Source organism: Typha angustifolia, chromosome 7 (assembly GCF_048772165.1).
Source record: "Typha angustifolia cultivar Huaian chromosome 7, ASM4877216v1, whole genome shotgun sequence".
Taxonomy (NCBI): Eukaryota; Viridiplantae; Streptophyta; class Magnoliopsida; order Poales; family Typhaceae; genus Typha; species Typha angustifolia.
The window spans coordinates 8,636,964-8,662,842 of NC_133245.1; the positions used below are offsets into that span (position 1 = coordinate 8,636,964).

At 37.3% G+C, this 25,879-nt stretch overlaps 1 protein-coding gene across 2 annotated transcripts; it reads right to left on the reverse strand.

The window, feature by feature from the left end:
* Window positions 1-497: 497 nt before the first annotated feature.
* On the reverse strand, window positions 498-12,169 carry LOC140763185 (26S proteasome non-ATPase regulatory subunit 4 homolog). 2 transcript variants are annotated; one of them, XM_073101268.1, is made up of 11 exons: window positions 12,042-12,169; window positions 11,723-11,836; window positions 11,456-11,561; window positions 9,101-9,215; window positions 8,813-9,022; window positions 8,410-8,722; window positions 7,234-7,360; window positions 4,752-4,855; window positions 4,593-4,661; window positions 1,576-1,659; window positions 498-748 (listed from the first exon to the last, which is right to left on the reverse strand). In XM_073101268.1, the coding sequence occupies exons 1-10, from the start codon at window positions 12,051-12,053 to the stop codon at window positions 1,615-1,617; spliced, it is 1,215 nt and encodes a 404-aa protein (XP_072957369.1). In that variant the 5' UTR covers window positions 12,054-12,169; the 3' UTR covers window positions 498-748; window positions 1,576-1,614. The 2 variants fall into 2 exon arrangements, with proteins under 2 accessions (XP_072957369.1, XP_072957367.1); XM_073101266.1 differs by having other exon boundaries at window positions 7,234-7,363.
* Between the last annotated feature and the right edge of the window lie 13,710 nt (window positions 12,170-25,879).

The following is a 25,879-nucleotide window of genomic DNA, read 5'->3' on the forward strand; positions in this document are numbered from 1 at the left end:
TCTGAATCCATATTATCCAAATAAAATTCTCCATATCCGTATTGAATTTGTATCCATTTCTAAATCCGAATCAGGGGTGAATATAAATTTTGCAACCGACATATTACATTTTCAGATACGAAACCAAGCTTTTGATTAGATATTATCCAACTCATTTTGACACCTAGCTACAGTGGCGGCTATCCGTTTTTTTCCTTGAAAAATGATATTGATCTCATAGAGAATGACAGATTGTAACTGATATTTGACCATAAATAGGAGGGTGTCAACTTAATTATCCCCTTTTCAACATACAAACCTTTTAGATCTTATGTATCACCTGCAGTGCTTCAATTCCTTTTCAAAATTGAACTTAAACTGTCTATGTTATCTCACGCAAGTTATTTATGCACCCTGGCATTGATACCATTTTGAAAAAGGCTAGCAGCGCAATTGCTGCATCAGAATAAATAACAAGAAGCACTCAACTAAACCAGTAGTCACATTCTAATTTCGCATGACAGTAATACTAAATTTTCCAAATCAGAAATGTGTCCAGGTTATTGTTTGAAGGAACGATTTCAAAGAAATTGAAAAGAAGAGACAAGTCATATACGAATCAATAGCAATGAAGAGCTCATGGAGAAAGAAAAGTCTGGCGCACCACAGTAGGGCCACTGAACATCCTTTTCTTTAGTTTTAGTTTGATAATGTATAGGAGCTCCCTTCAATCCACCACAAGATACAAGTTGTTTACAGTGATTAAGACCTGCAACAATGGAAAATATTAATATATGTTATTTATTACTCATTCCTATTTTTTGTGAGAGTACGGGCAGCAGAAATGATTTGGAAATTAAATGAAGGAAAAGAAGCCACATAGTTTATTGATATTATTTTTTGAGAGAAGTGGACTTGGTCCAGTTAAATTGTTTAGAAATCAACAAAGATAGAAGGATTACAAGGCAGGGAGAGTCGAGAACTCCTCAAAAGGGGCCAAGGAGGAAGTGGGGAAGTAGTCACCCACTGCCTCCAAATCTCCCAAGAGCAGTACCCTACATAATGTTCGGGTAGGTCATATGTCATGGAAGCAGTTGGGTATATCAACATAATTAATGCACTCTCAAAACCTAGTATCATTGAGAGCCTTGTCCAATGGCACAACCTTTTAAAAGGGAAGTTAATTATGATTAATCTGTGTAAATATAAAACCAGTAATGTTTAAGTCATCATCACTTCAAATAAGATTTCACCTGCCAATATAACAGTGCTCAGATCGTTAAAAAGGCTTATATCGATTTAACTAGGACACTGTTAATTTCTCACTTCTATCAAAAAGTAAAAAAATTAAAAATAAAATTTCATAAAGATAAGAAAAATCAGAACAAACATGTTTTAGTAACCAATAGTATTGGTGATTCTGTGCTACTACTAATACCTAGCACCAAATTGTGGTAAGTTGGCTGAATTTATAAACCTTTCAGGCTAGAGAACAAATTGCAACTGCTAAGTACCAAATTAGAACTAGCAGTAGTAAATGGCTCGTGTTGATAGAAGAAAAGCATGAATACTTCGTCAGATTGTGTTGATCCTTACCATGGAGAACCACCAGGCACGAGCAGCCTTCACAAGTAATTATTTATCGCTCTCGCTTTCTGGCTTATCTTCCTTTTTCTTTTGCTGGGATGGAAAATCAGCGGAGTCAAGAATTTACCAGACAACAACAAATATACTGAAGTATCACAGACAACGGAACACAAAAGCATCAGCAGAAAAACAGTTGTCTTCAGTGCTACGAACAGATTTGGGGGAAAGTAGTTGTAACCAAGCAAAAGCATGCAAATAATTCTATGCATTCTAAAACAAAATAGGACATGATTCTCTCTAGATTTCTATCATAATTTTTCTAAAACATAAACTAATCAGAAAGTTAAAGATAACATCTAAGCAATATCACAGAACATCAGTTCATCATACACAGGGGAGAGGCTAAGGCATAAATTGTGCATTTTATTATCTTATAAGATATCAGAATAACAATGTAAATTCACATTTTTATCAAGGTTCGAAAAATCAGGATCGGAATCGGCCTTCCAAAAAAGTGATACGTATCGGCCGGATTGGCCGTATCGGTCGCCTAGATGGGATCAAATTTTTTAATTACGTAAAATTCTAAATATTATTTAAAAATACAAGAAAACTTCTAAAAATTTAGAAAAAAGTTTATCAAAATAAGAAAATAAAGAAAGAAAAACTATGGTGCAATAAAAATTAAAAAGAAGAAGAGATTAAAAAGAGAGTGAAAGAAAATCAAACAAAAAAAAAGAAAAACCATAGTGTAGGGAAGAAGAAGAAGAAGAAGAAGAAGAAGAAGAAGAAGAGGAAGAAGAGGAGAAGAAAAAGGGAGAGAGTAATAGAAATGAAAAAAATTGAGAGAGAAATACAGAAATAAATTAAAAAATTATATACCGGAGTTTATTAAAATTCATTGGAGTTTGTCAAAGCTAGATCTCTCCGTAAAAGAAACAATAGTTATATGATAAGGATAGATAAAAAGAAAGAAAGAGTCGAAAAAAAAAAAAGAGTAAAAGGAAAGAGTGAGAGAGTTTGGATCAAGCCTCAATCGAAATCGAGTTCGGCTGATCTGGCAAACCATGATTTTTGTTTCACCACAACTAACTTATGATGCTTTAAGACTAGAAAAGTAGTAACAAGCATGTCATATGGGACAAATTTGATAATGAACTAATAAAGTCATGACCAAGGATTGTCGTCCAGTAGCACATGTTGTGCCCATCAAGGATTGTGCATTTTATTATCTTATAAGATATCAAAATAACCTTGTGAATTAACATATTTTATATTTCAGCACAACTAACCTATGATACTTTAGGACTATAAAAGTAGTAACAAGGGTGTCAAGACATTTAATAATGAACTAATAAAGTCATGATCAAGGATTGTCATCCAGTAGCACGTGTTGTACTCATCAAGGATTACCATGCTAATGACAGGCACACCGGCATGGTTATTGGCCCACTTAGTGACACAGCTCTAATATATCTATATATATATATATATATATGCTCTAATATATGTATTAAAGTTTACATAATACATCAGATATATCCCTAGAAAGTATTGTAAATGATCTATTCTATTAAAGATAAATGCATTAAAATTTATGTTAGCATTTTATCCCTAGATAATGTTTAGATGGCCTATTTTGCTAAAAATATAACAATAATCAAGTAAATATATGATTGAACACATTCATTCAATCATTGACAACAATTTAGTAATTTGGAGAAAAACAATATTATCAAAGAATTTGTAATTATGCAGCAATTTTAACTCAAAATTATAAATTTCCAATTCAAATCAACTCACATGAAGTTAATCTAATATATCCCTGAGCAACTTTTTGACCCAATTTGACTAAATTTGGCATACTAATTTTAGAATTTTCAAAACATGGGCCAAAGTTTGGGGAAAATCAAATTTCCCCTTTGATTCTTACATTTTGAAAAGCATTCTTCACAAATCTAGCACCAAAATGCCAGAATAATATAGAATCTCTTATAAATAATATAAAATTGAGATAGAACTATCATTTTGGGTTTAATTGACTTAATTTAATGGGTTCCAGGCACCACATAATGCATGTTGCTTGATATTATACCTGCATCATACGATACAGGCTCGACACAAACCATCACAAAGACAATCCGATCAGCACGGCTAAGCATAGGTGTGCCATCGGCATGCCCCATGCCAGGTTATGATAGCCCATCGGCCAGAGGCATGCCAACCAGCAGATCAATACTTAGGTCTTCTGATTTCATTTAGTTTCTGAAATTATTCTTCCTTTTCTCATTGTTCCTCCTCTATTTTATCTACCTTTTACTGATTTGCAAAAGAAATCAGCTATAGAAGTGAAACCAGCTTTTGTTTTTCTTCTTTGTCAGAACAGATCCACCAGTATCTTGTATATTTTATTTTTGTACTGCAACTTCACATCTACATGGAGACAGGGCAATTTGTGTCATTTATATCCCACCAACTTTTGATGCTGACATCCAGATACATGAGATTATCAAGTTGGGAAACTACAGAGCTCTGTGAAAGGAGATAAAATATAGGGGTAACAGTAAGTCTATTGGACACTAAAGTTCTAGGTTATTGCATTCGTCAAACTTCTGATGGAAACTGGAAAGTAGAAAGCCTAAAAAAACTGGACTCAGTTGAAAGAGACTACCTTGCAGTAACATAAGATGTATCATGATAGAAATGAATTCAAAGATTCTCCAATAGTAGATGCAACAATAATCACTACAATGCAAAAATATGACCACATAAAGGAGAGTTAAACTAAGACAATGCTTGTCTATCAGGCAATGAGAAAGAAAACAGACAATTACAGATTATTATATCATGGTTTAATCTTAGGATTGCACAAATACAAGTAGTTGGATATCAAAGAAATTTAGTGCCAAGAAGTTCACGATGGGATGAGTCTACATATAAATATGATATTATCAACTAATAGTGTCTCATAGATACAATAAAATATTTTAGTCTCAAGAGCAACTACTTATTCCTCAGAAGAATACCTCAGATTGACCTTGCAGTGATGCTAGCAAATCTTTCACAGAGGGATCATTAGGATCTACACCAGGAAGCTGTAGAAAATCATGATTAATATATGTTCTAAAGCAGAGAGTAAAAAGGTCATTACTTGGCCAACAAAAATCTCAAATTAAATGTCATACCGAACTTAAGATAGATGAGACAAATGACTGATCCTCCAACACTTCACTCATCTCAGATTGAGTTGACAAGTCTTTTGCACTGTCCTGAACAGACAATTGAAGAGCTGCATCCAACAGGTAATAAATTACTAAATCAGCAAAGTCAACTACACTCAAACTCCTTAAATGTCATTTGATTAAACAAAGTATAATTTCTCAATGGCACAAACATGCAAGTTCAGCCAAGGAATTGAACTTTATAATAGTATAAATAGAGTTATATTGGGATGAGATTTCTTTCAAAAACAAAAAGAAGCCTTGCGTCCTTTTCTCGAAAGATTTAAATAATTTTCTCCTTTCATTGCCAGGGTGTATTGTTGTCACTTGGCAGAATTAGAGTTTATATTTGTGAAAGGGAACCTGAAAATACCCCAAATACCAATTGAACACACAAAATAAACAACCTCACTTTCATTTAGGTTAGCCCTCCGGACCTAAGTTATGCATAAACCAATAGAACCCACACAATAAAACAACCTCACTTTCATTAAATTTAGCCATATGGACCTTGAGTCAAGCACAAAGTCAACCAACTAAAGATGTTTTGGAGGTATTATACCAGAGATCAATTTCCCCACTTCCTTTCATTGGGCTCCTCGGCATTTATCGGACCTTTAGTCTTCCTTTTAGCTTTGTTAGGATCGACTAATGGTACCTTGTGCCAAAATTCTTATCATCTATTTGAACCTCCAAGAGAAATAAACGTGAACAGGTAATGTTATATATGTGAGATCTAGGGAGGGAAGATGTAAGCAATCATACTCTCATTTCTGAAGGGGTCTTTTTGTGAGTCGTCCGATGACCTTTTGCATTGCAACAAGCAAGCCTTACCGTTACAATAAGTGGCAACCCTAGATATCCATTACTAATAGAGAAAACCTGCGTCCCCTACTCTCTCCAGAATTTTACGGTGCATGCTTCTCTCATCCACTATTAGGGACGTTGAAAGAATAATAAACTAGCAAATTCCATATAAATTCAACCAAAAACCAACAAATTCCACCCTCGTGCTCAACTAAAGGAATGAATGAATAGTGAAGTTAGAAAATAATTTACATCAATTCTATAAAGTCCAAGTTTTTTCCAGTACATCTCTTATTTGTTGGAGACATCCCAGAAGGAACAACACTGATTCTGCCCCTACATGTAAACAAATAAATAGTTTACATTGTCCATAATAACTTTAAAAATAGCTTATGTATCTATAAGATCTTTAAAGTACAGAATAACCTCCTAGATGTTTATTCCATTACCTGTGTTGAGCAGCATGAAAACCATATAATGCATCCATCCTCACACCAATAGTATTAATTATATTCTTCTAATCAACAAGTTCCAGCCTTTCTTCCCTCATCCAGCATAACAATAGCTCAAAAGCTTCTTTCGAACTTGACAGCACAAAACGATAGTTTCATACTAATTATAAGGGCTGACCATTTGCTCTTAGGGGCTTATTTTACACATTTCAGTGCTTTCATCTACATATTATCATCATATAACGTTAAAACCTACAAGCTCCAACTACAAGTGATCAGTATTACAAATATCGTCAAAACAATCGAAATGGAGCTCAATTTGCAATATTCAAGCCCCTTCGTTAGAGTAGCAATTAGCAAAGAAGGGCGGAATATCTTTCTCTAGAACTTTTTTCGACATTTTTTCATACAATAATAAGCTTCATGTTGGAAGAAATCAAAAAGGAACATAAAGCAAATTTAAAATTCACAAAGTGGCAGGTTTTCAAAGAAAATGATAATTGTCCACTCATCTTCTAGACATTCTTTCATACAATAATAAGCTTCATGTTGGAAGAAATCAAAAAGGAACATAAAGCCAATTTAAAATGCACAAAGTGGCAGGTTTTCCAAGAAACTGATAATTGTCCACTCATCTTTTAGATGTATTCTCCCTAAAAAAGAATATTTCATAATGAATCTCAAGGATTTATTTGCTGCCTGCATGAGGTGACATGACTTCTCATCGAGCCAACAGAACAACGGAAAGCAGAGAGAGGGTCAGATATGCAGGGAGATTTGGAAGGAAGGGGCAACAAAACCACATAAGGTGACGAAAGGGGGATGGAGGTTGTGGTCTTGGAATGACCTCAATAGGTCTGGATGGGTTAGGTCACCCAGGGAAAAAAGGGAGAAAAAAAGAAGAGTTACCAGATTCAGACAACATTTATCCAACAGGAACCCAACCTAAAACCCCAGGAATTCAGTTAAAAGGATTTTGGGTTGGATTTTAGGACTAGGAATCCAGCAATTTTTCTTCTTTCTCCCTTTCTTCCCTACACCCCATTCAATTCCACCACCCCCAAACTCAGTCCTCTTTCTCCTGCAATATTGTGCCCATATAATGCTGCGCAGTTAAATCTGCTATTTGCAAGTGCATGTACAAAATCCTACTCTCAAATTAAACAGAAGATATTTAGATAACTCACCAAATGCTAAGTCCTGATCAGCTGTAGCAGAATCTGACATGTCAGCATCCACTATAGCTACATTTCCAGATTTCGCATCATTCATGGACAATGCAAGAGCCTGCTCTAGCAATGCATCATCATCGTCCTGCTGCAATTGAAGTACATTACATTTAGCATTAATTAATTAATTTACTTGATCTCTTAGGCAATCCAACATCATTACCCATATAATAAACTATATAGTTTTCTACAAAGAATCATAAAAACTAAAAGGGTGTCCTGTTGCAGTAAGGCGGGTAAGATGTAACATTGGAGAGACTTTTCCATGTCTATCTAAGTGCAAGGAGATTAAATTTCAGCATCACACAAAGTGACAGCCTCACCTTTTAGAGACTAAGCTTGTCATATTCATACTATATATTGAAATTATAGTACTATCTCCAAAAGAAAAAAAGGCATCTATCATGCATGATATTAAAGGTTTTTCCAATAATGCAAGTTGCCCAGAAAAGATCTCACATTAAATCCATCCAAACTAATGCATGCTAAGTATCACAGGCCAAGATCATCCATATGTATCATGCATGACCAATTCTAATTTATTAGATCATCTTGAAATGAAGACGTGGAGAGAAAAATGTTGCAGGTAACATAATCTAAGATGTAAGAGAAGTAGAGGCAAGACAAATTATAAAAATACCTACCAGATGATATGCAACTTTAAGTGCTTTGTTTACATGTAAAGCAAGTAACTAGATGTAAAGAAAAAAATTCAAGGATTCTAATTGTCTAAGAAGGCCAGCTTGTTACTTGTAGAAAACAAGAATTCAGGAGTCAACAAAGAGCCGTACAGCAGAAAACATCAAAGAATAAGGGAAATTAAACATGCACAAAAGCTTTCTGCCCATATTTGAGATTAACAATCAATATCATAAGGGAAGATTTATTACTAGATTATGTAATTCCACATTGAAGGACCTCCAACATAATTTCAGTTAAAACAAAAGGTCAAAACTACATGTCGCAAGAAGAGAATTAGAGTTGCAAAGAAGAGGATCAGTTGAGTGTCTTGAGACCTAATTATGAGCATCATGATACAATCTTTTATCTATTCCAATGTGATAATAGTTTCAAACTTTCATAAACAAGAAAAGGAAACAAATTATTTCACAAAGAAATATGAAATAAAAGTACCATTAGATTAACTCTCTTATCTTCAGCTGGAAGAGCAGAGCCACTGTCCTGTTCAGCCATAGTTGCATCATGAGAACTTGAAGCCTGGTTGCCTCCTTTTTCTTGTTTAGCAGCCTCCTCTGCAGCTTTCTTTGCAGCAGCTTCTTGTCTTGCTCTCTCCTCTTCCATTGAAACTCGAAGTGCAAGAGCCAATTCAGGATCTATATTGGGATCCACACCAAAATCAAATCCAGTCATACCACCTGCTGCAGCTGCTGCAGCAGCAGCAGCAAAACCACTTCCTCCATCCCCATCTCCTGTAAAGATTGGTGTGCTGCATAACGACACATAAATCAGATTATCAGCACAAATTACAAGGATCTATAGTGCCAAAACAGACTTTAAGTAAATCGCAAATACTTGCCTTATAAGAACATCTGAGAGAGCATTCGGCCCAGGAGGTACATGAACTATGTGACTGCTGTCATTATTATTCACGGCAGCAAGAAGAGCCTCCAGTTTCTCAGGCTTCCCATCATCAGATTCTCCAAAATCAACAATATCAAGAGCAACACTGTTTTTCTTCAACTTTCTACCAATTGCCTCCAATACCTTCTTCTCATACTTAAGTGGACTAAATTTCTAGGATTGTTAATAAAGTCAAGAATTCATGGGACAAAACAAGAAAGGAATCAGATAGAAAGTACATTACCTTCCGACAAAAACAATAATCCTTTGTTGTTGCTTCTTATTTTGGCGGTGCTTAAGGGCCAACTGAGCAACCTGAATTCCAGCAGTTAAATTTGTCTCACCGCCAAGTTCCAGCCCTAAAGAGAAACAAAAGGAAATAGCACATCCATCTAAATTGGTATATAACACATGTGCTAGTTAAGTGAGTTAATATAAGCAAAGAAGAGCTTAAACCAAGGTTCCAAATTTAGGGATTGATTGCCTGAAAAAATGATATATATCAAACGTATTAGCGATATCAACGATTCATATCAACTTGTATTTTAAAATAATTTCTAAAATGAAAAAAAAAATCTAAAATTTTTGAAAATAATAATGATAGTATATCAAATATGAGTAAATATATAAATTACTCACATATGAAGTCCAAATAATTAGAAATTCTATTTTTTCAATCTATATCTCTTTGTACCTTTCTACCACTCACTCTCTCCCCTCTCTCTCACACAAATACAAGTCCTTTTTTTCTCTCTCTCTCCAACTCACTCTTTCTCACATCTCCTTCTCATCTCTAATTTCTCACTCTCACTTCAAAATTTTAAAAACAGAATGAAGCTTCTCATCTCTCACTCCCTCAAAACACTCTCCCTCTCTGACCCACACGGCCCCCTAGTGCAAACACTAGTCCCAACTCCCAAATCATCAATCAGAAATGTGTGTAGTCCCAAGTTGCCTAGTAATACTTCGGTTGAGTGATAGATCATAAGGGTGAGACTGATGTTGAGGGCATGTTAGTCTATTTGGCTTTTTAAGGTTTGTCTATATAAAGGCTCTATTTGAGGTTAATGAATACCTTGAGATTTTGAGATTTTCTATTTTATTTTTCATTGGTGGATTCCATAGGTTTCCTTTCATTGGTGGATTTCAACAAATGGATTCTACGGGTTTGTTTTTCCTTATATCATTGTCCTACAATAATTTTGATATCAGAACCAAAAATTCTACTACTCTTTTAAACCTTGCAATCACCGAGCCGCATGAAGAGATCATTGTCATCAAACATATGTCAAATCATATGCTCCTATCATTGTTATATTGTTTCTAGATAACAAGGTGAAACTATAGAAGCTAACTTGAAAATTGAGAAACTCATATCTTTCTAGCAAGCTTCCCTTCCATAAACCAAAATCATACTGCATTGCTTCCCAAGGTGCATTGGCGTTTGTTAACTTCAGAGAAGCAGTTATGGGCAAAAACTGTGACTCAAAAAATATTATGAAAGATTTATTGCAGTCTTTTACATTGAAATTTCTGATAGAATTTCTCCATTTCGGAAGAATGTAAAAAACTAGATAAATTTTGTTAAGATTGGGATGGTCTGAGAGCTGGAAATGTGAGGAAGATGTCATTCTAGAAGGATTTGTTGTTGAGGGAACTTTTTCTCGGTACCCTCTTCCCAATGTTTTGTGAAATTGTTTGGGATATTAATGTCAAAGTAGATAAATGTGGAACAGGCGGACATGAGATATAAAGTTGAACAGAAATGCAAATGGACACAGCTAGCTGAAAAGATTCAGGAGATGAGCCATATTTTGTTGAGTTCCTGTTCAGGTGAGTGAAACTGTCTGTGATGGTATAAGATAGAGACTTGAATTCAAAGTGATATTCTCTGTTTAATCCCTATATAGATTCATCAATAATAATAGAAAATTGGCTGAGGTACTGCTCAGAACCTGAATTTAAGGATTCCCCTCAAAGTAAAAGCTTTTCTTTGGTCGGTGTGCTATAATAAGGTATTAAGAGTGGACAATTTGATCAAAAGGAAGTTGCAAGGGGGCGATATTTAGGTTTCCTTTGAGCATGAGGAAAGTATTAATCATTTATTTTTCAGATTACAGCAGCACATAAATTTTGGAATTGGGTCATGTAAGTGTGACCCTGCAGGAAGAAACCAATCAGTTTTAGGGACCTGTGGCTGAATTAGAGAAAGGGTAAAGATGATAGAGACCTCTAGGATATATGCTCGACTCGGCAACATTTTTCTGGAGTTTATGGAATGATTAGAAACATATAAATTTTTAGAAACCATAAGGGCAATATTAGTGATGATATTGTGCATAACTCAGACTGTTTTGGGCGTGACATATGGTGGTGGATATATTATGAAGGACAAGGTACTGCACATCCCGACTTTAAAGATGTTTGGTTGGTATCTTGTCCCAATGTAGGATTTGATGTACTTTGGCTCAGGATTAGACTTTCAATATTTTGGGTGTATTTGATACTGTTCACGAGGGATGATCCTAAATGAAACAGGGAAGTATTGCCTTCCTCCAAAATAAAAATCTATACGTGGTATCTAACAAACATAATATACCGTGCATGCAAGCGAGGATCTTTCCAAGATCACTAGTTGGTGTGACCAGCACACGGACTCCCTTCCCTGCCATCGTCAGCACACCGACGGTGTTCTCCGGATTGGACTGCAAGACAAATAATTCACAATGGCAAATCAATCCTAGAAAACATCTAAGATGGGGAAAGGAAAAGAAAAGAAACCCCAAACCCAAACCCTAAGAATGTAACATGCAAGAAGTCAATTGGCATAAAAGAAGAGGACAAGGGGGACAAAGAGGAAGGATACCTGAGTTTTAGCTCCACAGATTAGATTGACGGCATCGGCCTGGGCCTGGAAGCGAGATGGAGGGTAGTCCCCATTCCGCATCCATTCGGAATTATCGATACAGATCATGGTGGCCTGCGAGACACCAAGGAAAAATTACACGACGAATTAAAATTATGCAGAAACCCTAGTGATTCGAAGAAGAAGAAGAAGAAGAAGAAGAAGAAGAAGAAGAAGAAGAAGAAGAAGAAGAAGAAGAGAAGGGGGAGAATGAATAAGAGAAGGGGACGAATGAAGAAACGAAGGAAAGAAAACGGGGTTGGATGTATCAGTTGAAGACCTCGAGAACCATGGCGGCGAGCGAGGTCGGGATCGGACAAGGAGGTCAGTGATAAGAGATGGAGAGGAAGAGTTTGCTCTGTTGTGCTTGCTTGCGAATTAAACAAACTGCTAGTAGTAAAGTAAGAAGGAATACTAATAATACTATAGTCGAGGAATACTAGTAGTTTATTTAGCTAACCTTTACCGTCGCACAGTGAATACCAGACGTCTAACTCAGACGCCCGATCAAAGTTCTGATTGGCCCTAGTCCGGCCCGGCCCAAAATAATTGTTCCCTTTACAAGCCCAATCTTGCCCAACGATCAATTGGGTCAGAGTCGCCTCCCGAAGACTTCCTCTGGGGCTATTTGCACGAAAAAACCCGTAATTATGTTATTGGTAATGTTAAGCTTTTTATTTTTAGCATAGTAAATTTGTACTGTTTTATTCGTTTAGTCTTTATTGAATGTATAATTTAGTTCCATACCTTGATAAATTGAAAACTTCTAATTTGCACTCTTTGCGTATAATTTATATTAGTAATGCATATCATTTTTTACTAGATTGGATATGTACTTTGATAAAATTAAAAGTATATATTTTACGTACTCTTGCATATATTTTAGAATACAACAATCTTTTTTTACTTTATTATAACTAAATGATAACTTACTGTTTCAAAACTAAAAAGCTTAAAATTGGCAATGCCATAACTAAAAAGAATCATGAAAATTTTCCATTTCTTTGAGATTAAATTGCATGTCAAAAGTTAAAAGAGTTGGGTTAGTTTGGGTCACTCAAGCACAAGTGCACTGATTATAAATAGGATATTGTATTTTAAGTCCGGTCTAGACTAGTGGATTAAAAATCTTTGAACTGATCTATTTGGATGAGCAAGTTAAGATAGAATGCTTTAGGTTGTTATGAACCAGCCTAATTCGATCCGCAATGATTTTAGACTCCATAAAACACGTAACTTCTAAAGTGATCTGTAAACAATCTAACTAATGGATCCTCCTGAATTTTGGATATGTTGTTGTTTTTGAAGAGAGATTTTCAACGAATCTAAGATCACAAGATTCGGACGGTTAGATCTCAAGATATCGACCAAATAGTAGTCGAAGGTCAATTAGATCCTAGCTTGATAGCCCATCAATGACTAGATAGATGCTAGGTTTAGTTCTTAGTGTGAAGGTGGAGAAGTTGATGTAGAAGAGGGTGGTTAAAAGTTGGAAAAGACCGACAGACTTGGGTGGTGGAAGAAAAGAGGAGAGAGAGGGTGCCAATAGCTAGAAACAAGTAAAGAAGGAGATAAAGCCAATTTCAATTATCAAGATCATTTTTTCTTTTTCTTTCCAATTAGGGTTTCTTGGCTCACCACCCTAAGGACTCAAACAATTAAGTTAAAAACCCTAACAAATCGACTAAACTAGTTTTCCTTATCTTCTCGGATTAACCCTTCATTTCGCCGCTTATCTTCTCAGATTAACCCTCCAAAATTGTATCCGGAAATTAGCAATCTTATCCAACTAGTTTGATATTATCCAAATATTTGTAAAATATTTTACGAATTTTTCGAAAACTACACAGTGCTGAATTTAGCTAATTAAATAAAATCCTAACCTACCAAGACTCTAACTAAACCAAATAACCAAATAAGATAATTAGACTCAATCCATTGAGCCCAATCTCTCTTTGATGTGATTCGATCTGACCCGGTTCGCATCATAAGTGGTATGCGTCAAAAACCATTTCATTTTCATTTTCTATATTTGTACCTTAATCTCGTATAATTTAACCCAATCTCTGAATAAAATGACAAGATTACCCTTTTAAATTTATTCTTAGAAAGACATTGATCCAAGTTAGGTTTGAGTCCAAGTAAGAATGATATGCTTAATTATAATCTTTTCTTATTGCATTAATTGATTATTTTCATTAAAATAAAATTTTTACGGGTCGCGTTCGAACGCAGGAGGGGTTTGAGCATTCGAACGCGGTCGGGCGAGTTCGAACGCCTGTATCGTGTTCGCACATACAAAGTTGGAGCTTTTGAGTGCGTTCGAACGCGATCGGGCACGTTCGAATGCGATCGACGAGAATCCTCTTGTAACGCCTCCGCCCAGCACGGGCACATGCACGCCCATTCGCCCACACGACACGTGCGGCGCATGCGACAGGTCAGGCGGGGCCCGTCACGCACAGATACACTCTTGTGCACATATAATCATGACATTATCAAATAATACCTGCTAACATATTCATACTCATATAATCTAAAACCAAATAAATCATATTATCAACCAAATAAATCTGTTAACACATGAATATCCAAGTCTACAATAATAGACGCTATACCACTATCTAATCTGGCAGGACCCACACAGCTCACAACAAACCATCAAAATACAACTAAACAACTAATACCCAAGTGCACTATAATCTCACATGTACTATACAAATCATCGTCTGATATAATAAAGTACAAATATAACAAACAATGATACAACTCAATTTCTATACAACTATCATCTATACCGTCTCGCACTTATAGCTCACCTCATCCATCTAAAATATCTTCTCGGGATATCTCAAGTCGCTATCACGTACTACAAATCTGAGAGGGCTAGAAAAGAAATAAAGAGAGTCATAAGCAAAAGGCTTAGTGAATAGACCTTACCCCGAATCAGTGATGCCAAACAGAAAGTAAATCATGTACTGGATAATATGAATCAAAAAGAGTATCATGTCATGAATGAGTATATGAATGCATCCTTAATAATATATAAATGAAAAATAGATAACATGTCATAACTGATAAAAGTATATAATCCTCAACAATGAATAGACAATTCACCATGTCATACCATCATCATAACTCTCTCTCAAATATGACACATAATACATGCCGACCAAAACGATGCTATGATATCAAATACAACCATATATGGTGTATATTGACCACTTGATAATCAGTTAATCATATGATAATGAAATCATATATATTTCTCAACATCTCAGTCATCAATGTCAGCTCTATATGTTATTATCATACTAGACCACTGTGCATAGTCAACACCCGGTACCCGGTCTCAACATATGCCCGAAGGCTTAGAGTATACTCTGCCATTCACAAAGAGTATCTCAAATATAATCATATCCTACCATCTGCTAAGGGTATCAACATCCATCTAGACTAGGCACCCTTCTAGCTGATAGAAATCTTATGAGGATAACTCGCCACATATGCCCTAGCGAACGACATGTGTCCGAATGGCCTAGACATAAGGTCAACAGGATCGTGACTATGTCGAGCGATCAATCATCCACCAAGCGCGTCCTAACCCTCGCACCCACTCGGATATCCTCACGTTTTCTATCAATTATCATGTCAATCATATTCCGTGCTTTTCTTCTAAATGGCAGATCATATGCATATATCCAGTACGATAATGAGTCAATCTATAATAGAAATTTAGGTGGAACAAGAATCAAGAGAAAAATGATGCAATTTAGTCTCCAACTATGTATCTAACACATGCATACTCCTGCTAGTCTATCACATGAACACTTATGCTAGAGATCATCTCAATATAAAATCATAACAGTATAATCATCCTAATCATCTCTATATATCACCAATGTATTCATATCCCAGATCAGCATAATCAAATGCATGATAAAATATGCTTAATTGAAATCATTTCTAGATAAAGTCATATAATCATGTTGGAGGCCAAAACATACGTGTACATAATATATAATATATTCTAATTTGAGAAAGGCGTCTAGGGTATAAGACTACTCATCATCTGGTCAGAAGACACAAACCACACATTTCTCACGTCCGTCAGTCAAACATCAACTCATCGTTAGGATCCACAAGGTCTCACATATGGGGATTCGGGGTCTGAAAATATTTAAGTACCATGAAGTTAGTCGTTTATCTAATTAGAATTAATTCAAGTAAAATATAACTGTTTATTAGGTTTAGAATCACTTCTCTTTTATTTTTGATTACTTAACTAGGTCTATATTATAGATACGATTCAAATACTATAATTATATTATTATCATAAAATGTTAGTTATAACATAAGGAGAAGGGGTATGTTTCCTTTTATATAAGAGTATTTCTAAATATATAATTATAAAATAAAATAAAATAAAATAAAAGGCTAAATAACTATAAGTATAGACAAGGTCTAATTATAATTAATTTTATAATTCATACACTATCTTGATTAATTAGGGACAATGCAGTTTTTACTTGATAAAATAATTAATAAATAACTTAATAAGCCTAGTATTTTATTTGTTGCAGAATAATCATATAATAAATTAATAGAATTGCTTAAAATATATATCATGAGGGTATTAGAATATAAATCTAATAATTATAATTTACAAATCTATCTATTAATCTAATAGACATATAAATAAATAAATATAAGTATTACCTATATTTATACCTAATTAATCATTAATTATATAAATTATAATTAATAATAATCATATTGAAGAATATATATTGTTATTAAAATAATTAATGCCTAAATAATCTATTTGCATTAATTAAGAAGGAAAAACCTAAATAAATAACATCAATAAAATAATTAATTAATTAATTAATTAATTCTGCTATAGTGTTGGGCTCGGCCTAGCACTGCTTGCTACAGTGTTGGGCCAAGCACAGCACTGTGCAGAAAGAATGAGAAGTAGCCGAGGAAGAAGAAGAAAAAGAAAGAAAGAAAGATGAAGAAGAAAAAGAAAGAAAGAAAGAAAGAAGAAGAAGAAGAAGAAGAGAAGAGGAAGAGAAGAAAGAGAGAAGGTGAGGAAGGGGGTTGTGGACCCAGGCCGGCGAGGAAGACACCGGCCGCTGGTGGCCATCCAGCAGCCGGCCTCTCGTCGACGGCTCAGCTCCGGCGAGTCCAAGCCCAAGGGTAAGAGAAAGAGAGCTAGAGAAAAGAGAGAGAGAGAGAGAGAGAGAGAGAGAGAGAGAGAGAAGAGAGAAGAAGAGAGACAAGGAGAAAGAGCTCACCGACGCTCGTGGAGGTGGCGGCGGTTGTTTCCAAGGACGGCGGTGGCGGCGATAGGCCGGCCTCAGCGAGAGCGAGAGAGAGAGACCGAGAGAAAGAGAGATATAGAGGGAGAAAGAGAGGCGGTGGGAAGGGAGACCGTGGCGGCGACGACGATGGGGCTCACCGCGCTAGCTAGCCGGGCTAGCGCCTGGGGCGCGTGCCGCATGGCGCGCTCCCCTCCTACCACTGCATGGCACAAGGCCGGCTACATTGTGGCCGGCCACGTCGTGCCATGCAATTACTTTTTTTTTTTAAGGTTGGGTTGTTACACCTCTAGAATTAAGGTTTCATATTGTTTTAGGATTTGTTGGCTAGCCTCTATAAATATGTGGATGGTAGCCAACTTTATTATGTTATTGGATTATTGATTTTTTGCCTCCTATCTTCTCTCTAGACTCTCTCTCTCTCCTCTCTCTTCACCATCTTTCCACCTCTACTATTGGTAAGGTTTCTCCTAACTTCTAATCTCCCTCGACTATCGAGCCACCTCTCTTTTTTCGGATCTCGACCACTTCGTTCCCTTCGTCTATATCCCTTAACCACATCCACCATCCACCTTCATCCCCATATCCATCCATAACCCTAACATCCACTTCACCCATCACCACCACCATCACTCACGTTATTTTGTGAATTCATCCCAGTTTCATTTTGAATCTATGAAGGGTGTAAATAGAAAAGTTGTAGATCAGGAAGTTACGGATCTAACATAGTTAGTTTCATAATTTTCCGACTACTGAAATATATTTGACAAATATTTTCTCACGGTTGCACGGACTACTTCCTACAATAAATTCAGATCATAAGGAATTGTTCCAAGCCGATCTTTTGGTACAAAAAACTATCAATTTGGTATCAGAGCCAGGCGAACCTTAGACCTCTATTAATGGTTGAAGCAAGGGAAGACTCAATCCACGATGACTCTAATCGTGAGGCCAATTCCTTTGGAGCGACCACGACAGGACCGAGTCAACCAACGTCCATAGGTGCGAATATGGATGAACTTAGGGGCATGTTCCAAACATTGTTGCATAGAGTTGACAGCATTCAAAAGAATCAGAATGAATTCAAAGAATATGTCGTGAACCGATTAGGTTCATCATCTCCTTGATGATGATCGGAGTTTCAAGAAGGACTAGCAATAGGACCTCATCGAACCGATACCCTATAGGTCCAAGTGCATCATATGAGTGTCAATGATCCCCTCTTATCTATGCATACACATCATCCCCGACCTCCGTTACAAAACCCAAGACCGACGGTGGTGGAACCCGAGAGGCGTGCGGCACCGGTGTGCTTCATCGATGAGGAGGATTAACACTTTGAGGATGAGGTTGATCCCTATGGAGATGGTGATGGACGTGCTCGAGGATTTAGAGAATGCGATCAACATGCACAAAGGTTTAGGTCTGAACCAAGGATCTTTTGCAAACTTGACAATGCTAATCGAGGGAGAACCGCATGGTTAGACTTTCCAAAATTCTAAGGCAGTGATCTAATAGATTGGGTGTTTTAAGTTGAACAATATTTTAATTATCAAAGTACAGTGAAAGATGCAAAAGTCCAAATGGCAAGCTTTCACCTCCAAGGAACGGCATTGCATTGGTATAGATTGGTTATTCGTAGTGGTGGATTTACCGAATGGGCTAATTTTTGTAGGAGGATTACATGTAGATTTGGGACAGTGGCTTATGAAGATTTTGCTACCACATTAAGCAAGATGGTTTAGAGGATGACCGTATCGGAGTACCAAGCTGAGTTTGAAAAAGTTAGTAGTTGTTGTGAGCCACCGTGGCCCGAACAGACATTGATGAGTACATTTATTTCAGGACTACGGGATTAGATACAAGCGTATGTTCGTGCTCTATGTCCTACTACTCTAGGAGGCCTTTGAGAAGGTCGTGAGGATGAAACAAAAGCATAGGGATCTAAAGATGGCAATAAAAAACAATTGGGGCACCGAGATGGGCGATTTGCACTTAAAACATCGATTGGAAATTCTGCGGGTTCAAAAATAGCAGCTATGAGTACTAGACCACAACCACCTTTGAGACCTTCTTCCGATGTTAGAGGAGGCACTAAACCCCCCCGTTCGAACTCTCACACCTACCTGGGTGGAGGAGCGAAGCGCGAAGGGCTTTTGCTTTGGATGTGATGAGCGTTTCACCCCCGATCATCAGTGTTTTAAATCGATCGGGAGTGTGATGTTTATCGACGGTCTTGAGGAGAATGATGAGGTTGTTGATGATGGAGAGTGTCCAAATGAGGTCCATAAGGAGATCGTTCAGGAGGGCGTGGAGGAAGATATCCAAGCTAAAATGATACGATTCAGACTTCACCGATGTCATCTCAAGCATGGATACACTTTAGAAGTGTCTTTGTTTCTTATTCTAATATTTAATTCCTAAGAAAATAAGTTTTCTGTAAGTCACGTTCGAACGCGGGTGGAGTGTGTTCGAACATGGTTGTGAGAGTGTGCATTGTGCATTCGAACGCCGCGTTCGAATGCACTATAAACGCCTGCATCGCATTCGCAAATCCAGAGAAGTGGGAAACAGGCACGTTCGATCACGCGTTCGAACGCCTGCATCGCGTTTGCAAATCTAGAAAAGAGCGAACTCGGTGCGTTCAAACACGGTCGGGCGTGTTCGAACGTGGTCGACGAAATTGTATTGTTTAGGGTTAATTTTGAGTTGTTTGGTTAGCCTCTAAAAGGGATGTGGATGGCAACCATAGAGTCATTATTGAAGAATTGAGTTTTGCCTTGCCTCCTTCGTCTTCTTCGCTCTTATTCTCTCAATCCCCGGCGACGCCGCTTCTAACCTCCCTCGACCAGCCAATCACCCTAGACCCTTATGAGTGGCCCTCTCCTCCCCCTTCTTCTAATCTATCCAACACTTGCCCTAACCCTTCCATCAACCACAACCTTTCCATCACCACTTTTCACCGGTGCCACCCCACAAACGCCGGTTCACCTCCAACCACCATCACCTAGGATCTCGTGCCTTCATCCACGGATCCTGAATAGACCACCCTGATGTTTGTCCACTAATTGGACGATATCTCAAGATCCCCACATCCAATTCGCTTGAAACTTGATTTGTTGGAAAGCTCTTTTTTGGGGCTACAACATATTCAAATTTCACATTGATCTGACTGTGGCATCTTTTGAGATCTTATTACAAAGTTTCATGCCAGATCTAGTCCAGATTAGAGAATTGGAAGAGATCGAACCTTAGCCTAAGGAGAGATCATATCATAAAATATCGATGCATGCATATTTGGGTACTTCTGCACCGAGAACGTTACGGGTAGACGGACTTAATAGAAAGCATGGTGTGCACATTCTCATCGATTTGGGGAGTACATACAACTTTCTAGATGAAAGGTTAGCGAGGAGATTGGATTTGGATACCGAACCGACCACAGGATTTGATGTTGCTATTGGAGACAGCACGAAGCTTAAGGCGGAGAGCTTGTGTCGCCAGATTGGTATATGGGTGCAAGACCACGACATTATTGTGGACTTGTATCCGTTGGTGCTGCGAGGAGTGGACATTGTCCTTGGTACTCAGTAGTTATAGAGTTTGAAACCCTTCACATTTGATTTTCGGAGCATGTGGATGAAATTTAAACAAGGAAACAAATATGTGCGGCTTGATGGTGTTCGATCTTCGCCAATTCCTACGATGCAGCCTATGGTAAAGCTGCTTTGTGCGTATGATTTAACCTATTTTCTTTAGTTAGGACCAGTAGGAGATGAGCTCAAATGAGTTCAGGTACTACTATTGAATTGTCTAATTTATTAGATAATTTTTTTAGACTGTTTGAGGAGCCACAAGAGTTGCTACTGAGGAGAGCGGCGGACCATCGTATAGAGATTGTACTCGAGGCTGCACCGGCGAACGTGAGACCATGTCGATATCCACATATGCAAAAAGAAGTTATCTCAAAGATGGTAGCCGAGATGTTGGAGCAAGACATCATACAACCAAGTCATAGCTCATACTCATCCCCCGTGCAATTGGTGCGAAAAAAGGACGGGACATGACATTTTGTGTCGACTATCGAGCACTAAACGCTATTACAGTCAAGAATCGGTATCTTATTCCGTTTATCAAGGAGTTGCTGGACGAGCTTGTAAGGGCGACTATATTTAGTAAGCTTGACTTGAGGGCCGGGTATCATCAAATTAGATTTCACTTGGCGGATGTGCACAAAATTGTATTTCGGACTCCAGACGGGCATTACGAGTTTCGAGTGATGCCTTTCGGTCTCACCAATGCTCCAGCTACCTTTCAAGGCCTCATAAATGATATATTTCGGCCTCTCTTGCGAAGGCATGTTTTAGTATTTTTTGACGACATTTTGGTGTATAGTAGGAATGAATTAGAGTATTGGCGGCATTTGGAGGACGTGTTGAATTTATTGAAGCAAAACTAATTGAAGATTAAGAAGTCCAAGTGCCTATAGGGAGTACCAAAAATGGAGTATTTAGGCCATATCATTTCAGCGGATGGTGTAGCGGCGAATCATCAAAAGGTTGCATGCATGACCACTTGGCCAATTCCTACTACTACCATCAGATTGAGAGGATTTTTGGGGTTGACCGAATATTATCGCTGATTCATCACCGGATATAGCAAGATCACTGCTCTTCTCACTTCATTGTTGAAGAATGACTCTTTTAGATAAATAGATGAAGCCACTACAGCTTTTGAAAAATTAAAAGTAGCAATGACGACACCCGTTTTAGCGCTATCGAACTTCACCAAAGAATTCATTATGGAATATGATGCTTTGTATGTTGGTATAGGAGTTGTCCTAATGCAAGGAGAATATCTCATTGCCTATCTTAGTAAGGCTTTATCTCAAAAATCTCAGCAATGATAGATTTATGAGAGAAAGATGTTGGCAATTTTGCATATGGTGACAAAGTGGAAGCCTTCTTTGATCAGTAGATGATTCATTATCCGAACTAATCAAAGGAGCCTTCCATATTTTATGGGACAGCGCATACACACTCCGGTACAGCAGAGATGGGTCACAAAATTACCGAGATGTGATTATGAAATCCAATATAAGAAGGAAATAGAAAATAGAGTGGCGGATGCACTATCGTGCCAATCCGATACCACCGAGCTTGCAGCCTATTTTTCTCCTATCTTTCCCTTCCTTGATGAGCTAATATATGCATGTACATCTGACCAAGATATTTTGAGATTGTTGCAAGAGGTGATGGATGATCCGGAGCGCCATCCTAAGTTGAAGAACTAAGGCGGTTTGCTATTGGACCACGGATGTAATCGAGTGCCCGCAAATGATGGATTGCAACAGAAATTGTTGAAGCACTTCAACCAAACTCCAGAGGTTGATCATGAGGGTGTCTTGAGGACTTATAGGAGGATACCTCAGAGTTGCACGTGGACAGGATTGAGGTGGGATGTGAGGAGTTTTCTCCGTGCTTGCGAAGTCTGTTAAAGGGCCAAGGCAACTACTTTGAAACCAGCCGGATTATTACAACCTTTACCTATACCAGACCGTGTTTATGAGGACATTTCTATATATTTCATAGAGAGTCTTCCGTTGGTAAGTGGTTATTCCGTTATTTTTGTGGTGGTTGATAGATTGAGTAAGTATGCGTATTTTTCAACATTATCACATCCGTTTTCAGCCAAGTCAGTGGCTGAAATTTTTGTTAGAGATGTTGCTCAATTACATGGCATGCCATGTACGATTGTCTCGGATAATGATCATGTGTTTATAAGCGACTTTTGGATTGAGCTTTTCGAATTACAAGGGACTCGATTGAACTTCAGTTCTGCCTACCATCCACAGACGGACGACCAAACCAAGGTGGTTAATCAAGACATTGAGCAATAGTTGAGGTGCTTTATTAGAGAGATGCGGAGACGATGGCTAGGGTTCTTATTGTGAACGGAGTGGTCTTACAACACCGCCTACCATAGCAGCATTGGCATGACTCTATTTGAGGTGGTGTATGGACATACGGCTCCGACGTTATACGTTTATGATCTCGTGGCATCTGCAGACCGGACGAAGGTGGACTTAGCGTTGATGGATAGAGACGCCACATTGAGGAGGTTGCATGCTCATCTTAAACTTGCTCAAAACTACATGAAGAAAGTTTATGATCGTAGCTAAGGGAGCAGGAGTTCGACATTAGTAGTTGGGTGTTTGTGAGGGTGCAACCGTATCGATAGGTGACCTTGCATCCGATGCGTAACGAAAAATTAGCACATCGCTACTTTGGTCCGTTTCGGGTGTTGGAGCGTATTGGTCCGGTTGTATATCATTTGGAGTAGCCAGAGGGGTCGAGAGTGCATCCTGTCTTCTATATTTCATTGCTGAGGGAGCACATTGGAGATCATGAGATTTTTGGATTAGTTCTACCGGAGCCATTAAAGGAGATAGAGATTATAGAGCTAGTTCGTGTACTTGCTAGGCACCGACGACGATATGGTTCTAGATTGGGGATAGAGATTCTAGTTGAGTGGCTTGGCAAGCCATCTAATGAAGCGACATGAGAGTTGGAGACTGACATTTTGGAGCGTTTCCCTGACTTTTCACCTTGAGGGCAAAGTGGGGGAAGCGTGGTGGGCTGATACACTTAGTTAGGATCTTTTCTTATTGCATTAGTTGATTATTTTCATTAAAATAAAATTCTTGTAGGTCGTGTTCGAACGCGACCCTTTTTGCATTCGAATGCGACCTTGTGAATGCCTGCATCAAGTTTGCAAATATAGAGAATGCATATTGTGTATTCGAACACGGTCGGGTGAGTTCGAACGCCCGCATTCGAACGCCTGCATCGCGTTCGTACATACAGAGAAAGAGCTTTTGAGTGCGTTTGAACACGATTGGGCGCTTTCGAATGCAGGAGGAGTCACATTCAAACGCCCTTGTGAATGCCTACATCAGATTCGCAAATACAGAGAACACATATTGTGCGTTCAAATGCAGTCGGGAGAGTTTGAACGCTCGCATTCAAACGCTTGCATCGCGTTCACACATATAGAGATGGAGCTTTTGAGTGCGTTCAAACGCAATCGATGGGGATCCTCTAGAATTAGGGTTTTATATTATTTTAGGACTTGTTGGCTACCCTATATAAATATGTGGATGGTAGCTAACTTTATTATGTTATTGGATTATTGATTTCTTACCTCCTATCTTTTCTCTAGACTCTCTCCCTCCTCCCTTTTCACCATCCTCCCACCTCTACCGTTGGTAAGATTTCTCCTAACTTTTAATCTCCCTTGACTGTCGAGCCACCCCTTTTCTTTGGGATCTCGACCACTTTGTTCCATTCGTTTACTTCCCTTAATCACTTCCATAATCCACCCTCATCTCCATACCCATCCATAACTCTAACATCCACTTCACCCATCATCACCACCATCACCCATGTTATTTCGTGTTTTCGTCCTAATTTTATTTTGAATCTACGAAGGACGTAAATACAAAAGTTGTAGATCAAGAAGTTAAGGATCTAACCCAATTAGTTTTGTAATTTTCTAACTACCGAAAAATATTTGATGAATAGTTTCCTATAGTTGCGCGAACTGTTTTCTGTAATAAATTCAGATCTTAAGGAATTGTTTCGTAGCCGATCTTTTGGTATAAGAAACCATTAAAGAAATTAGTGTAAATATTAATCCTAGGAAAATACATTATGCCAATTTTAGATAATAAGTATAAAAGATTCATACAACGTTTGAATCATATGAAACGTCATGATCTACACATTTTATATATAGATTTTTTTGAAATTCAAACACTATGTGAAATAAAACGGAGTTACAATCCAAGGTAGATTTGGTGGCTAATTTAGATAGGTTTAACTATTTGTTTCTTATTCATTTTAGGATCCTTCTATTTTATTCTCTATAAATTGGACATTATAGCTTGTATCTAAGGCATGCTTATAAAATTAATTTTATCTTGCTCAATCTCTTTCTCTCTGTCTAGCTCTCACTACAACAAAACTAATTTTTCGTGACATTTGCTTATTTGGTTTGAGACTACGCCTCAAACTCGATTAGTTAGTCTTATTTTTTAGTCTTAATTAAAGTATCTTAAACTAGTTTAAGGTAATTTGATGTTTGGTTCTGAACTAGTTTAAGAATGTATTTATTATTTGTGATGTCATGTGAAAAAGTGAAAATATGTTGATTTTGGAGGGAAATGAATGAGATGTAAATTTAATAGACAATTACCCTTCTCATGTAATGATAGTAGTCATTATTATATTTTTTGAATAATATGTGGTGTCTATATTAGTCTTTTGCGGGCTTAAGTGTAATTTTCAAAGTATTTGCATTTTCAAATTTTTTGATGTCTTAAGTGTAATTTGCAGGCTTAAATGAATATGGGAGATATATTTGCAAGCTGAAGTGTAATTTGCAGAGAATTGGAATCAAATTGAGGACTGACTTGATTAAAAAAATAAAGTTATTTTATTGTTTGGTTACTAAGGACTTTCTCTAAACCCAAAACAAACCGCATAAATTTTGACACTTTCTAATAATTATTGGCATTAAAAAAATATTGGTGAAAATTGGTGAGACCTAATTTAATGACACTTTAACAAAATATCAAGATTAATTGAAAGAAATCTCAATTTTCCCGGCCGAAATGAGCATCCATCGGCAACTTGTTTGTTTGTAAAACTTTCAAATTAATGGTAAATGGTATTTTTGTATAAACTATCTTTTTCTTAAAATCACACCATCATTCTATAAATATATTTTTGTC

Excerpts from the sequence above, each read along its gene's own strand:
- LOC140763185 (XM_073101266.1), bottom strand. Across the intron at positions 8,723-8,812 it reads CTCTCAGATGTTCTTATAAG|CACACCAATCTTTACAGGAG; the intron begins GCAAGTATTTGC and ends GTCGTTATGCAG. Across the intron at positions 1,660-4,592 it reads CACTGCAAGGTCAATCTGAG|CAAAAGAAAAAGGAAGATAA; the intron begins GTATTCTTCTGA and ends TTTCCATCCCAG.